The sequence below is a fragment of the Aedes albopictus genome, chromosome 3, assembly GCF_035046485.1.
Source record: "Aedes albopictus strain Foshan chromosome 3, AalbF5, whole genome shotgun sequence".
In the NCBI taxonomy this organism is placed as follows: domain Eukaryota; kingdom Metazoa; phylum Arthropoda; class Insecta; order Diptera; family Culicidae; genus Aedes; species Aedes albopictus.
The window spans coordinates 415,852,093-415,869,048 of record NC_085138.1 but is presented as its reverse complement, the minus strand read 5'-3'; the positions used below and the strand labels follow the sequence as shown (position 1 = coordinate 415,869,048).

The 16,956-nt window shown below is 43.5% G+C and overlaps 2 protein-coding genes across 2 annotated transcripts in view; one reads left to right on the top strand and one right to left on the bottom strand.

Annotated features, from left to right (window-relative positions):
- Positions 1–2,479: 2,479 nt before the first annotated feature.
- On the top strand, positions 2,480–16,672 carry LOC109403189 (phenoloxidase-activating factor 2). The gene is made up of 5 exons (XM_029875673.2): positions 2,480–2,764; positions 2,839–2,924; positions 11,081–11,113; positions 11,185–11,560; positions 12,197–16,672. The coding sequence occupies exons 1-5, from the start codon at positions 2,579–2,581 to the stop codon at positions 12,734–12,736; spliced, it is 1,221 nt and encodes a 406-aa protein (XP_029731533.2). The 5' UTR covers positions 2,480–2,578; the 3' UTR covers positions 12,737–16,672.
- LOC109403148 (zinc finger protein 62 homolog) overlaps positions 12,567–16,956 on the bottom strand; it is a 32,608-nt gene continuing 28,218 nt past the window's right edge. The window contains exon 4 of the mRNA XM_029875675.2: positions 12,567–12,684. The gene's annotated coding sequence lies outside the window, so the exon portion shown is untranslated. The remainder of the gene's footprint in view (positions 12,685–16,956) is intronic.

Genomic DNA, 16,956 nt, shown 5'->3' with positions numbered 1-16,956 from the left:
AAAATTCATTCAAATCCGTCCACTCCGAGCAGAGATATTGAATTTATTCGCTTTTTATACCTATTTTTTCCCATTGTGCGGCGGAAGAAAGCCATTCTGATGCATGTGAAACAAGTTTTTAACTAAAATCCGAATTGCAAGCAACGCTGTTTAACATGTCAGAAATCATAAATAGCAAAACCTCGTTATTTTATCGATCGGGTGTGGCTTAGGGCCAAATATTTGACAAGGAAAGAACTGAAGAAACAACATCAGTTTGACACTAATGAATATTCGATTGAGTCAAACAAGATGTTTGAGCATTAGTTTCTTTTTGGACAAATATTTTACCCTGTGTAGGGGTAGGCGGGGCAATATGGACACCCGGGGCAGAATGGACACCCTCAATATTTTGCAATATGCGAACTTTTTTGAACTTTTAATGAATAGAGGATATAGTCCATTTGTCTAAAACGTAATTTCAGAAAAGAAACATTCGAAATTAAAATTATACTTGATTTTACACGAAAAAGTTGCGTCCTCCGTCTTTTGTGCATGGAAATTATAATTTTCACACCATCTAAAATAAGATTTAGTGACTAATTTATTGCAGGTCGATTAAAACCTGATATTTCTGGAACACATGCAAGTAGTTTTGCTGTATCTACATGCTTAACATGTTTATATTTTCCTCTTTATTATATCAAAAATCAAGTTTGGAAATATCTTCTGCTGCCGGGGCAAAATGGACACTAACCTTTTTGAAAGAAGCAGCAAGGGAAAAATATAATCTAAATCACAAACCAACCAAATTCTTCGATTTCAGTGTATTTTCGGTTAAATGTTCACTATAGTAGACATAGGGTGAAACAAATTGGTCAAAAACGACAGCAGTGGAAAATAGTTGTTCTAGGCACAGCTGTTCATGCAGACAAAAACGAAGCTTTTTTATCCAAAACAGCCTGAATTTAAATTAACTGAACAAAAATGAACTACTTCGTCGTATTCTTCATCCAAAATAGTTGTTTTGTAATGAAATGACTTTATAGGTGTAAATAACGTACGAAATTCGTAAAAGTCTCATGGTGTCCATATTGCCCCATGGGGGTGTCCATTCTGCCCCATATGCTTGAAGACGGTCATGAAAAACTAACATTTTTCATAACATTTTTTGAAGTGGATAAATAATTTTTCTTCGTGAGCATTTTTATGCAATAGATGCTAAATAGACTTTAAAAGGATACATGTATCAAAAAACTAAACTTTTTTGACATCTTGCCAGGTAAAGTTGGCAAAAACCTTAGGGTGTCCATAATGCCCCGCCTACCCCTACCAACAGCTTAAATATTTTTTCCTTGAACGTCGCATCGTTTTACGGTCTTTGGAGGTATGATTCCTCGTGAAGTTTCCTACAGAATCATTTATCAACTTATTTTTAGAGATTAAGGGGTGACCTTTGGCGACATTTTATTTGGAAAATTAATTTTCCCCAAGATATTGTTTCTTCGATAGAAATGAAATTTTGCACTTTTGGTGTTGGAAATGGAACTTTATACTTTTCGTAAAGTAGCGACCAAGGTGTTTTTAAGGAAGGTGTTGACACTCTCATGAGTAATATTCCCCCAGGTTTAAAATTTGTTCGTACCCCTGCATTTTTGTGAATTATGAATACAATGGTGATTTCTTAACCAAAAGAGATTGCTATGCCAAAAATATTGCAAAATATTTGCTTAAGTGGGTGTACGAGCTAATTGGCAATCTGTGTAACTAGGAAACACTCGATGAATGTCATGGAGTTTGCCCAATTTTAGTGCTGAGAAAGTTAAACGTGAATGGTATCTGTGGGGTTGCTACCGTTGCTACGTTGTTGTTTCTGAACTGATATTTTATATTTACAGTTAATATATTGATTTTATCATTCTCCTGAAAGCAGTATCCCTTCTGTCAACTTTTGATTTAATCCTTGAATTCTTGCCCGATCAATATAAAGAACATCTAACAAACAAAGCGATAGAAGGGAACCCCAGCAACATAAGAGATTATGGGAAACCCCTGATTTTACGCGTAGGGTAAAAGCATCAGTTTTGGTCATAGTGCATTATTCAGCCTGTTGCGATCTAAAACAACATAATTTTATTCTTTATCGTTACATTCTATTATAATATGATGATCAAAGCTGTGAAAACCATAAATTATTTTTTTTTTAAATGCAAGAAAAAACCATTTTCCTTAAAAAATCAGCTCCTTTATGCCTATTTTAGCCAGGGTGCTTCAAATTTGGCCACCATTATAAGAAATACACGAGATTGGCCAAAATAGAAACCAAAGTTAAAAATATGACCAAAACTGACGCTGTGCTTCTATTTTAGCCAGTGCCACTTTTAACACACAAGTCAAGTATTGGCTTGACTTCTGCATTTTTTTCCTTCAAAATATAGATTGAAACCTTTAATTTTACACATTGGTAGTTTTAATAGGATTCTTGATTATTTTTATAAAAATGATTTCCCTTAGACTGGCCAAAACCGGTGCCCGTACCCAAGGTATTATTTTCAACTGCTCTGGTGAAAATAATCTCACTTCAGTTCGTGAGTGATCGATGACCGAAGGGGACGATCTAGGTACGAGAGACACAAGAGCACTCCACGCGTACAAGGAAACTATGAAGTCTACGAGTGCAGTTTTAACGTTAGGATTTGTGCTGATAATGCAGTGGAATTCTTTAGTTTCCTGCCGAGATGCATCTTCGGAGGAGGACGTCTTGGAAGTTTTAAAACAATTCAATGTAAGTGCAAGCTAGTTTGAGCAGGCGAATCAATTTAGGCTTGAATTCTTTTTTGGTTCAAACATTTTTTTCAGAAATGTCCCAATGGTTATTGTGTTCCAATACATCTATGCAATGACGGCATCATCAAAACAGACGGTGAAACCATCCTCGAATTAAGGTAATTGCTTTTCTGAGTTTGTAATTAGAATCGATCCATATTTATCTTGATTAGCAACTTTTTCATACACAATTATTTTTAATTTGTAATTTTGAAAATGTAAACCTGATAGTTGCATAACTATGTTTTAAGTCAAGCAAATTTTGGGGAAGTTGTCTTTTGTGAAACAAATTGTGATACAAAAATAAATAAATGCAGATGACTACTTCTTCGTGGCGTTACGTCTCCACTGGGACAAAGCTTGCATCTCAGCAAAATTATTAACTATTAGCTTTCTCTGCCAATGACCATTTTGCATTTGTGTAAATCGTGTGACAGTAGGGTCGGACTAATTTTGAAAAATCTCTCCGGGATCTGATTTCCCAAATGTAAAATGATCTACTGGTCGAAATAAGTGTGTTGTACAAAAATGAGCGATTTCAGTTGATATTTAGGGGTGGCGTAAAGGGTATAAGTGCATTTTTGTGCTAGAGCAAACATTTAAAAAGTATTTGGGAATTCCACTGGGAAGCTCCAACAGAAATTTCTCTAAGAATTCCACCTGAAATTCTTCAAGTAGTTGCGCCGGAAACTTCTTTAGAAGCTGCACCTGAAAATCCCCTAAGAATAATCCTCTATGAGTTTCACCAGGGATTCCTGTAGAAGTTCCACAGAAAATACTTATAGAAATTCAATTAAGAATTCCCACAGGAAATCCGTCGAAAATTTTTGTATAAATTCCACCGGAAATTCTTCTAGGAACTCCACAGAGAATTCCGGCACAAGTTCCAACGGGAATTCCTGTGAGTGTTCCACTATGAATCATTACCGAAGTTCTACCGAACATTCCTCTAGCTAGCAACACCACAAGGAAATGTTCTAGAAGTTCAACATAGACATCGTCTTATAGAATAAAACCGGGAATTTTTGTTTGGATTTCTTCCAGAATTCCTCCAGGTGTTCCACTGGGATATCTGGCAGGAGCTCCTTTGGGATTTCCTGAGGGAGTTTCGTCGGGAATTTTTCTAGCACTTCCACCATGAATTCCTTTAGGTATTCCAAATATGATCACGTCGCAAAATTGTTCTACTCCAATAGGCATTTGCCAGCTCCGGTGAAAATTAAAAAAAAAAAACAATAAAATTTCTCTGTAGGTTCCACCGATAGTAGTTCCACCAGGAATTCCTCAAGGAGTTCAAGCAATAATCTCTCTAGGAGCTCTACCTTTCATTCCTCTAGGAATTCCCGCATGAACACCACCAAAAAATCCTCTAGGAGCTCCATCGAAAGATCCCCTAACAGTTCCATCAAGAATACCTCTAGTTGTTCCATGGGGAGTTCCACAATCCGTTGAGGAATTCTTCCATTAGTCCCACTAAGTGTAGAATTAGCATCTAAGTTAAAATACACATAAATAAAAACAAAAAAAAAATTAGTCCCACTAGGAATTTAACCGGAAAAATCAACGAGCATGGCATTCGCCCAGTAATCCCAGGAGTTATGAACGAAATTCCAGGAGTTTGACGGAAATTTTTATAGAAGTTCCACCTCGAATTTCTGCATAAGTATCACCGCAAAGTCCCGAGGAGCTTCATCAAATAATTTCACCGAGAATTCCTCTAGCAGTTCCACCGCAAGCTCCTCTAGGAGAATCATCGAAAATTCCTCTCGAAATTCCACCTGAGAGGTTCACCTGGAAATTCTTTCCCTATTTCTCTAGCAGTTCCACCAAGTTTTTCTACATAGAAGTTCTGGTTCACCAAGCTGTCCATAACCCAACGACGAGAGTTGGTAGTCCAGCGAAGCTTGTGTTGGAACTGTTTCCGTCCAGGCCATCAAGCACGAGTTTGCAAATCGAAGTTCAGTTGCAGAACTTGTCGGGCCAGACATCACACCATGCTACATGATCCAGCTGCAGCATCGAAGAAGTCTAGTACTCCTGCCGCATCGTCGAATCCACGAATCAACCGAATCCATCCGCACCAGCAATCGCGGGGACCTCTGGATCAGCGAATCCACCGGATGTCAGCATGACTGTCCACTCGAAGTACAGCACGGTCCTACTGGAAACGGTATCGCTTCTCATCGTCGACCATCGCGGCAAGGAGATCGCTGTCAGAGCACTCCTGGACTCAGCATCGATGTCCAATTTCATCACCAAGAAGCTAGCAAACGATCTTGGTATTCGACGAACTACCGTAGACATCACCGTGTCGGGTCTAGGTGAATCCGTCAAGAAGGTTAAACGCCAGCTCACCGCTACGATCAAATCGAAAACGAACACATTTTCCACCACCCTCGAGTTTCTCGTCATGAAGAAACCTACCGCTCATCTTCCGACCGTCATCATCGACACCTCGTCATGGAACATGCCAAACGTTCCATTGGCCGACCCGCACTTCCATATTCCGGGCATGATCGACATCGTTATCGGTGGAGAATGCTACCATGAACTCCACACCGGCAACCGCCTATCAATCGGAGATGGTCTACTTCTGCTTGTCGACACACACTTCGGATGGACAGTTTCTGGAAAGACATCCATCAATCCCGCCGTAGCTCCACCAGTGTGTTACATTTCGACCGTCGACCGAACACTCGAATCCGCGCTTCAACGCTTCTGGTGATCATGGCTCGTGATCATAGCCCGATGTTCTCCGCTCAAGAGAAACAGTGCGAGGAGATTTACTCCAAGACCACCACTCGAACTCACGTAGACGATGAATCACCGCATTGCTATCTGCCACATCACCCTGTGTTCAAGGAGAGCAGCACCACCACCAAGGTCCGCGTGGTATTTGATGCCTCCTATAAGACCTCATCCGGCATGTCGCTCAACGATACCCTGCTCGTGTCGGTCCAGTGGTGCAGCAAAACCTGGATTCTATCGTCATCCGCTTCCGATTCCACGTGATTGCTATCGTCGCTGACGTGGAGAAAATGTATCGCCAAATCCTACATTCTCCTGATGATCAGCGATTCCTCCGAGTGCTGTTTCGCCGACGTCCGTCGGATCCAATCGACACCTACGAACTGCTGACAGTTACGTATGGTACAGCATCGGCTCCGTTCTCGGCAACACGTACTCTACAGCAACTAGCGAAGGCTGAAGGAAGAAACTATCCAGCAGCTGAAGAAGTCGTCGTCGAAGACTTCTACGTGGACGACGTCTTAACAGGAGCGGAAAATCTGGCGGCTGCAGTGGAAAAACGCCGACAACTATCCGCAATACTCGAGTCGGCCGGCTTTCCGTTAAAAAAATGGGCTTCCAACGTGCCCGAAGCGTTAGTTGACATTCCTCCAGAAAACTTAGCGATCAAACCCGTGCATGATCTACAAGATGATCAGTCTGTGTCAACGCTCGGACTGGTATGGGATACGAGGACTGATATGCTACGGTTTAATGTCGACCTTCCGCTACCATCGTCCGTCCTCACGAAGAGAAAGGCCATCTCCTATATCGCTAAAATCTTCGATCCTCTGGGCCTCGTGGGCCCCGCCATTGCCATGGCGAAAATATTCATGCAGCGTTTATGGAAGCTGAAGAACGAAGATAAGTCTCCCTACGAATGGGATCGTTCGCTGCCGGAGAAGCTGCAAGAAGAATGTAAGCAGTTTCACGCTACACTCTCGATTCTCGCCGAAATCAAAATCCCCCGATTTGTTTCGCTGCCTAGTGTTTCGAAGATTGAGCTACATTTCTTCTCCGATGCTTCTGATGTCGCCTATGGAGCTTGCTGCTACGTCCGTTCGTTGAACGCCGATGGTGTTAAGGTGCAGCTACTGACATCGAAGTCCAAGGTAGCTCCTCTCGCAACGAAGCACACCATTGCGCGGCTGGAGCTCTGCGTAGCGGTATTATCTACCAAGTTGTGTGGTAAGGTGGAACAGTCAATCAAAACTCCAAGAGATGTCTTCGTCTGGACTGATTCCACCACCGTTATCCAATGGTTGAAGTCTCCACCAAGCCGGTGGAAAACGTTTGTGGCAAATCGCGTTTCCACCATTCAATCTTCGACAGATATCTCCGCCTGGCGCCATGTACCAGGAATAGAAAATCCAGCCGATGAACTGTCCCGTGGTCTTCTGCCCTCGGACTTGCTCAACCAAGCCAGGTGGTGGAGGGGTCCGCAATGGTTATCAGAGTTTCCAAGTAATTGGCCTGTGTTGAACGTCCCAGAAGAAGAATCCGCCAAGATCATCGAAGAAGCTCGAAAGGTTACTCTCACCACGTTCCGCGCTGTCGAACATCAGTTTGCCGAAGCACTGTTCACGCGCTACTCAAGCTACACCAAACTTTGTCGAGTCGTAGCGTCTTGCCTGAAGCACATCAGCGCCCTTCGAGCGGCAACCCAAGGATCAGTCAAACCGAAATCCAGCGTGCTGTCGACAGCAGACCTAGAAGCTGCTGATCATGCACTAGCCCGTCTATCCCAATCACAGCTCTACTCGGAAGAGCTTTCCGCTAGCAAAGATTCTTTAAAGTCCTCGCCACTCAAGTTACTGAAACCCCATGTCCATGATGATGGAATACTCCGTGTGGGCGGACGTCTCTCGAATGCCGAAATACCGGATAGCGTCAAACACCCAATCATCTTGTCGGCGAAACATCCGCTGACAGAACTACTTGCCGAATATTACCACAAGGTCCTACTACACGCCGGACCGCAACTGATGCTGGCTACAATTCGCCAGAAGTATTGGGTCATCGGAGGAAGGAATCTTGTTCGCCGTACGTATCACCGTTGTGTGAAGTGCTTCCGGAGCAAACCCGTGCTTATCCAGCAGAGCAAGCTTGCAATTTGATGAAAACATTCGCGAAATGATGCGATTTGCTTTCGACAACGAATACGTTTTCACCCATCCTCGCTTTATTCAATCAACCTCCCATACGAGTAGCACACGAACGGACTCAACACTGATCAGCATAGTTGACTCTTCCTTTTCGCCGTTGAGCCGTTGCGTTCTAGCCAAGCATCTCTTTTCATCGCTTTCGATGCTTTTCGATAGCTTATCGCGAAGCATCCTTGGCTGGAAGCTTTATTAGTATGGTATCGGTACATGCGAATGTTGCTTCTGTGTGCGTGTCGAGCGTTCATGCCGTAGCTTCGCAAACCAACCTATTCGGTATGGTTCGGCTGTTCGGGCGAGCGTGTGACGGCCCAGTCAGATGTGTGCAAAATCGTTTGTGATTTACATCATGTTCGTTTTGCCGCCTCTTTGCTGCTGGTCATCGCTGATCAGTGCACAGTTCAATCACACGCGATAAATATACAGTTGATGAGTTGTGATGAGCACTAGTGAGGTGATCATTTGCATCATTGCAGCAGAGTACAACTGATCTTCCAAGATCCCGTGTTACACCGGCCCGTCCCTTCGCGATCTCCGGCATCGACTATTGTGGCCCGGTGTTTGTTAAGTCGCCGATACGCAATCGGCGCCCACCAAGGCGTACATTGGTATCTTCGTCTGTTTCGCAACAAAGGCTGTCCACATTGAGTTGATTACGGACCTGTCCACACCAGCTTTCTTGTCGGCTCTCCGCCGATTCGTCGCCCGTCGCGGTCTCGTTCGAGAAATCCATTCGGACAATGGAACCGCCTTCAAGGGAGCAGCTAATGCTCTCCACCGTATTTATGAGATGTTGAAGTCCAGAGACGCTGACCGTGCTCAGATCCAAACCTGGTGTGCCGAAAACCAGATTCAGTGGAAGTTCATTCCACCCCGCGCTCCACATTTCGGAGGATTGTGGGAAGCCGCGGTTAAATCAGCAAAACATCATCTCCTGCGGGAAATTAGCCACGTCACCCTGAAGTACGAGGACATGGTCACATTACTAGCGCAGGTCGAAATGTGCCTCAATTCGAGGCCGTTGACTCCGATTCCGTCCGATCCTGCCGATTTGGAAGTCCTGACGCCCGGACATTTCTTGGTAGGATCCAGTCTTCAAGCCGTTCCGGATTCGAGCTGCGTAGACATACCAGATAACCGTCTGGACCATTGGCAGCTTACCCAAAAGCTGTTTCAGCGCATCTGGGCCCGGTGGTATCCGGAATACCTCGCACAGCTTCAGGCGCGTGCAATGAAAGGCTGTCACCAGTTCGGGTCCAGTTGGGCCAAATCGTCATCATCAAGAACGACAATCTACCTCCTGTGCAATGGCCGCTCGGGAGAATAACCCAGTTGCATCCCGGGAAGGACGGGATCGTTCGTGTCGTCACCTTGAAGACTGCTGAAGCTGATAACGTAGTGAGACCGGTTGCGAAAATCGCAATTCTGCCTATGCCAACCGACGGCGGTCAGGAGCCATCAACCGCTACAAACAAGAGTTCCTGAACCTTCAAAGATCGGTAGAGAAATCCGGAACTTGCTCAATACGCAATTGAAGCGCAATCAGGTGATTAGCGGTTCAATATTTCTACTCGTGTCCGTTCGATCTACCGGGTCTTCTGTTGTTCCAGCTCGTCAGCCGCCAAGTTTTATGCCATCAATATCACCATGCCTGCCCGTCCATCAACCCTCCGTTTCGAGTCTACCGTAGAATCCCATGAATTCGTCAGCTCCTGCAACTACGAAGACCGGCAGAGCAGTCCGAATCTGGCTCAACGCGCATATAAGGCGCAATCAGGTGATTAGCATTCCTTTATTTCTAGTCCAGTATGTTCGGTCTACCGGGTCTTTGTTGTTCGCAGATCATCCTACTACGTCATCCGCAACCTCGTCACTCGCTCGTGTCTCCGATGTCATCAGGTCCGGAATCTTCAAAGATCGGCAGAGCAGTCCGAAACTGCTCAATGCGCTAATTGACCGCAATCAGGTGATTAGCGCTCCAATGACTGTAACCCAATCTGTTCGATCTACCGGATCCTTTCATAGTTCCAGATTATCTGTCCATTCATCCAACGTCGACTTCCGCCATCAATGAGATTTGCTGAATCGGTCGCGAAGCGAGTGAATGGTTCCATTCACCGTTGACTTCGTGTCAGCGAACAACCCAAGAGATTTCGATCGTTGGAGCAGCCAAGAGAGGATCATCAGCGAGAGGAGAACGCGAGAGAGAATCAGTGTTTAAACAACTCACATTGTTTCAAGGTGGCCGGAATGATCGGTATTCACCGTTCATGAATAACAACATCTTACTGAATTGGCTTTGTACATATGTAAATAATACTAACCCTAGTCGTAATATGAAATCAATTGAATTTAAACTAACCCTTATGAAACTGAACCAGCCTAATGTAAGATAACCGCTCTGAGAGATTTGAAAAGAGCAAATGATCTCAGTCATGATCCGCCAAGCTGACCACTGTGCGCAGCACAGCAAAATAATTGATAGAAGTTAGTCTGAAATATACCTACCTCTATAGCAAGCAGAAGCTATACGGCCGGTCGTTTATTGTTCTGTGTCTACACCCTAAAATGAAACAACACAGGCTTGTGTACAATATACACAGGCTTGTGCACAATGTACACAGATTTGTGTACTACTAGATCAGCCTCCACCCCTGTGGCAAATGTACACAGTCACTTTTCTGGCTCTAGCGCTGGTATGGGAGCAAAGTTCATAACTAATTTTCTCTGAACGATGACATGCATTATCAGGAATCGATCAGTGCAAAAATAATTGTTAATTTTGTTTTCATGCCAGCGCTGGAGCCGGAAAAGTATCTGTGTACATTTGACACAGCGGTGAGGCTGATCTAGTAGTACACAAATCTGTGTAACTTCTGTAACCGTGTACACGGTCGTGTGAAATAGAGTGACTATAGCATAAAGAACAAATTGAATTCTGTTCAAGATCCGAACGCAACGATAAGTGACCAAAAGGCAAACTCCTAGCAATCTAATGCTAGCGAATGGTGGTACGATTGGGGATATCCGCGGTTGAATAGTGCTCCTTTCGCTATCGCTCAATACTTAAGGTGCGAGTGAAGTTATTCTACCTTCGGAGAAGAAAAGAAAGATCAGGTGTGGTGCTAATTGATTGCTCTGTAGTTCCTGTGCGCCGTTCAAGCTTTGAACGGGAAGTAACACCTTCAATTCCCGGCTCGTTCACTTTGAAAATGCCAAATGGGCACTACTTATGCCATACGACTTATTAGCTGTGAAAAAAATCAGAAAGATGCATACACCAATCCAATTCATGTACCCTATGATTTACCTATGATCTATTTCAGATTCAATGATTATGAGGACGTGACGACCGTAGAGTATGTATGACAATTTAGTAGTAAAAACCTTGTTGATTTTGTCATCACAATTTCTTCAACTATTCTCACAGACTTGAACGAGGGAACCGTACTTGCGAATTTTCAGCTACATGTTGCGCCTTGAAAATCGTTCCTCGGTATGATTCAAGCGAACCGAACGAGCTTCCTCCGACCAAATGTGGCACCAATCGACCTAATGGATATGTCGTGGGAGTTAACAACAGTGCCAAAGCTCAATTTGGAGAGTTTCCGTGGATGGCGGCCCTTTTGAAGCGTGTCCAGCTTCTGGGGAATGAGAAGGTCGAATATTTCTGCGGCGGTTCCCTGATTCATCAGCAGGCGATTCTGACAGCGGCGCACTGTGTCCAGAACGTTACACGGGACATATTGGCAGTTCGATTGGGGGAATGGGACACAGTCAACGAGAATGAACCGGTCAAACATCAAGTATGTTGATTGAATAGTGGGTGCATTTTATTCTTTGAAAACTGTTGAAAAATTTCAATTCATGTGCTCTTTCAGTTTTAAAAAGAGATATCAGATTTAAAGTTGATACGATCGTCTTAAGTTTCATAATTTTGTTAATTTCAGATCTGTTAGCAAAATTAGGTTTTAACAAATTTCTAGCACATAAAATTTTCAAATTCTTTGGCGTCCATCCATATGCACAACAGAAACACGTGTTCGATGAACACATTAAAGGTTGAAAAAATCGTCATTGATGTAACGTTATTGTTAAAAACTCGAAACAAGTTTTCTCGTTTAAAACTGAAATTTTCCCAGTGAGAATGCATTCACTGTGTAGCCAGCAGGAAATGGAATACATGGAATACCTACATTTTTAATGTGAACTATTCAGTTATGAATGAGAAAAATGCTGTTGAATTTTCCGTGATAACGATTATAACAATGCGACTTCTTAAACATTTAGTTTGAATTGCGTTTCCTTTGCGTTTTCCTTTTTTGTGTGACATAAATCTGGAAGAGCACACCGAATCCAATTTCCAACAACTTTCGAACAATAAGCCGCATTCTATTGAACAGACTTCGTCGAGTTACAATTTTCAATGTTTTTTTTTCCAGCAATATGGCGTACAAAAAATCATTATTCACGAAAACTACGTGGCCAAAAAGTACCAGAACGATATAGCTTTGTTAATAATGAAGAAGGAAGCCGATTTGAAAGTGAACGTCAATACAATTTGCCTGCCTTCGATACACGACATCTTCGATAACCAGCGCTGTCTGGCTTCCGGTTGGGGTAGAGACAATTTCCATCCCAAAGGACAGTACTCCGAGGTGATGAAAAGGGTGGAACTGCCAGTTGTACCCAGTAAACGATGTCAGTCATTGTTCAGGAATACCAGGCTGGGACCGTACTTCCAGCTGCATCCGACTTTCATGTGCGGCGGAGGTGAGGAGGGAGTAGATACCTGCTACGGCGATGGAGGATCTCCGTTGGCATGTAAACTGGACAATCGGTTCGTTCAGGCGGGAATCGTTTCGTGGGGAGTGGGTTGTGGCGTTAAAGATGTTCCGGCGGCATACGTCAAAGTGTCGAAATTTATCGACTGGATTAAGAACAAGTTGCAAGGAGAAGAAATAAATATTGATGATGATTAGTTAGGGAAATTCATGTATTTTCGACAGTTTTGTTCTATTCGTCGTGGTGGGTTTTTTAAACCTGTTGAACTCAAAGTTGGTCTAGGTTTCAGACAATTTGGTCGACAAAAAACCCCCATGACGAAGAGAACAAACCTGCCGATAATACCCAAAGTAGCCCTATGAAAAATTTAAAACGTATTTCACATTTGTTTGAACGAAAGCAATCTTTCTTCTTCTTCTTTATGGCTCAACGTCCCCACTGGGACAAGTCCCTGCTTCGCTTCAACTTAGTGTTCTTTGAGCACTTCCACAGTTAATAATTGAAGGGCATTCTTTGCCTGCCATTGCATGAGTTTATATATTGTGAGGCAAGTACAATGATACACTATGCCCAGGGAGTCGAGAAAATTTTCTCGACCGAAACGAGAATCAAACCCGTCGTTTCCGGATTGGCGATCCGTAACCTTAACCACTAGGCTACCTGGAGACCCCAATCCTTCTTCATCGTAAACACCTTTTCGATTCTACTTCACTAGGGTGAAGAAGGAAATAGTGAAGCCTGAACCAATAATAGTGAACACTCCACAATTATTCTTGAATTTCCTGCTCAAATATCTTCCCACCGGACAACTTCCGGTTGTCGGGGACAATATAATGGGGACCAACTACGATAACTGGAGATACGATAACAAGAGTAGTTTGTTGAAGGCAGGAAGATGGACAGCCATAAAAGATCTCAAACCCGAGTCCGTAGCTGCTGCCCTTAAAGTCGAAGGACGAACAAGCGCTGGAGACAATTAGACTGGCCGTGGATGACAACCAGTTGGTGAACATCAGAAAGGCTAAATCCCGCTGCCGAAGCATCGGGGATGCTGAAGAAGTTTCACCCATGTCAAGAGGACACTCAGAACGAAGGTTTCAGTTGAACGAAGGCGCGTTGCCGTTGATCCAGCAAGTTATTGTCTCAGTGAGGCTGCGGTTGACCATGCATTCGAAGATTTTATCGACACAGCTCGTTAGAGAAATCGGTCGGTAGTAGAGGTTTCAACCCGGGATACCCCGGGACAAAAAATCCCGGGATCTTGACAAATTCGGGATTTCCCGAATCCCGGGATAACATTTATCACCGTCCCGAAAATCCTGGGATTCCCGGGACACACATTTCTTACTCGTTTTGATTCCCTTTGATTTGAATTTTGAGAGTATCTGAAACGTATTCGAAGAGCCGTGATTTTTTTTTCGAAAATCGGCCTCAACAAAAAAAAAACACGAAAATGTAACATAAACCACTTCAACTGTGTGTGGACATCAAAACTCGTTGGAACTTCACTGAATCGATGCTGCAACACTTCATTCACGGTTTTGATTGCATCAAAGACTTTTTTTTTCGAAATAGGCCTTTCTAGACTTATGTTGGACAATGATTTTGAGGTTGCAAAAAACCTTCAGGAAGCTCTCTTCAGCCAATCAGAATTGCTTCGGAAGCACTGGGAATACGAGATGCTATATTACTGTATGCGGAAGGCAGCTTGAGTTTCTTGTATTCGAAGCTTACGAAAAGTAACTCTAAAGTTGGAAACGACCTCTTGCATGCAATTATGAAAAGAATCAACAAACGGCACCACAAGGAAATAATAACAGCATTAATGTTCTTTCAAGGTCTTCCGTCGCCAACGCAAGTGCCAGGAGATCTGGAAAGCTCATCGATAACGCAAATGATTAAATTCATCAAGGAACTGGGAGTTCGATTTTTGCGAGACTGCCAAAGAAAGACCGATAATGATGCTGCCGAGTTGAATGCTAGATTGTCTTGTATGCATAACACCATCGAACATGCGTGAAGAACTGGAATCGGCTATAAAGTAATATGCCAGCCCGTCTTAGACTGATTTGGCAATGATTGATTTTTCAAAAGTAATTGCGAAAGAACTCACTTTTTGAGCTACATGGTAAGTTGAGCCCGAATCTTAAAATCGAACTCCGGAAATATCTTGTTACAAAAATAAAAGAAATTAATTAATACAATGTATCAACATATAACGACACATAGTACCTTACAAATGCACAAATTAGAAACATCACATATGGACACAGCACAACATATAACATAAATGTGCCCTGTTATCGAGATGGATAACATCTTCCGATCACAGGATGACGAGGTTTCATGTATTGGTTTGGGACCATCAGTCATCCTGGAATTGTATTTTAGTTGGCAGTTTGCCTTTTAGTGGACAGTCATTGCTGCTGTTTTCATAGCTTGTTTTTGTCTAGGAAAAAATCCTAATCGGGCATCCCGTGTCAGGGTTCGATACTTGAGCTCAAGAACTTGAAGTCCGTGGCAGGGAAAGGTTTACATGTCTAGTACTTGACCGCTGCCCGAAATAGCCTGAAAGTTGGCAATCAACAGTGGATTGCATTTCATGTACCTCTATTCAGCCAGAACCCTATAAATGTGTATTAAAACTCGGGGAATATTTACAAGGTAAAATAAAACATATAACACAAAGAACGTACGAATATAATATTTATAACACATTTAACAATTATTCTGTCTTATAATTGTAACAAATATTTATACCCGTAACACAATCCAACGTTTGAGCAGGAATTTTTCGTGAATCGTTCACCGATTCACGAAAAATTCAGCTCCCATATGCTACATATCCTTCATAACAATAGTGCTAAGGCCATATACTTAACACTACGATAAAGATTAATAACTTAACCTAAACTCAAAACAAAACCAAAACGAGTTATGCTACCCGAAAGCCACAATGCTTTCCAGAAACGTAGCGGTGAACAGGACTAACAAGTCCCCAGAAAACACCTCAACTCAAAACTAAAGATTGTTACTCGAAAGCCAAACTGCTCTCCAAATCACGTAACGAATTAATCTAACCTAAACTAAACTTTACTTTTATGGAGGGTAACTGTCCACAAAAATAAAATGGCCTTAAAACTGTAGTTATAATCCTTCCAACTAACTTTCATTTGCATACACGAGGTTTTTTAGTTGGGCGCCTTGTTACAAAATACAACATGGAACCCTACAAATGCAAGGGCCCCACGTTGGGCGCCATATAACGATGAGGCGATGTTTTGTTCTTATGTTTATTAAATTACGGAATAGGTATCGGGCTAAAGCCACAAAAACGGGAGGGTACTGTAGTGCATTGGGTGGTCGGCGCCTCAATCACTCGCAGTCCCACCCGGCTAGGCTAATCATATGTTTATGAGGATCGCCGCACAGCCAATAACGTATGCTCGATACAAAATAAATGAACATAAATGTGGCTTCGCATGGCAGAATCTTATGGTGTTATTCACAGCATCTCTTAAAACTAACTTATCTAATCTAACCTTATACTGCTTCTGCCATCGTTGACACCGCTGTCGCTGGCGGGGCCCCGCAGGAATGATGATCCGATCTCGCTGCTCTCGAGAGCGCGATTATAGGCGCCACTTATTCACGCCGTCACCTGCACGCCATCATGCACACACATTCGTGGGTTTCTCAAGCTTCTCCTTCCCGTAGTAGGTCGGTCTACGATGGCCGAAGGTGCCGCCAATGAGGCGAGTGTTGCGTTGCTCGGTGAGGGGTTGGCTGCTCTGGACTCCTATTCTCGAGGCGAGTAGAATTTCCCAATGACGATGAAGGGAGCTATCCTACTCAGCCGATCAACCACCATTCGGTTAATTAGTTGGGACGTTCCTCCAGTGCGCCCCCGTGCACCTCACGACCATACGATGCAGGACCTAGTGGCCAAGGTCAGGGTTACGTCTACCACGCCTTCGTAATGTTGGTTGGGTTATTCGGTGAATGGATTCCGTGACCGCACTGTTTTACCGGCACCAAAATGGGGTTGGTGAGGGTCAAAATCCCGTATAACGAGCCCTAAAATAATTGTGGGAAATCGTTAATAAGTATCCATGGACGAATCACTTGCAAGGCACGTACTTCTTTGCGAAGGTTCACTCGCTTGGGTTTTGTCGAATCGTGATTTTGGTGTTCGTGGGTGTTCTTCCCTTCGTCGCCTGGACGCAGTCGGTGATTCTACCCTAGCCGGTTACGCGGACAGAATACTGGTCAGTCCCGGACGGTGTTCAGCTCTTGTCGCAACGTGCGGAGTGGTGTTTGGGGTGGAAGCCGTGTAAACAGAGCCCTGTAAGGATGTCATTGATAGATCAATTAGTATCGGGGTTGATCACGTTTCTAGCAGTGACGAGGCTCACCT

Bases quoted from the DNA above. Each gene is read 5' to 3' on its own strand.
- LOC109403189 (XM_029875673.2), top strand. From the start codon at position 2,579: ATGACCGAAGGGGACGATCTAGGTACGAGAGACACAAGAGCACTCCAC. The intron at 2,925-11,080 runs GTAATTGCTTTT...GATCTATTTCAG, and splicing joins GAAACCATCCTCGAATTAAG to ATTCAATGATTATGAGGACG. The intron at 11,561-12,196 runs GTATGTTGATTG...TTTTTTTTCCAG, and splicing joins ATGAACCGGTCAAACATCAA to CAATATGGCGTACAAAAAAT.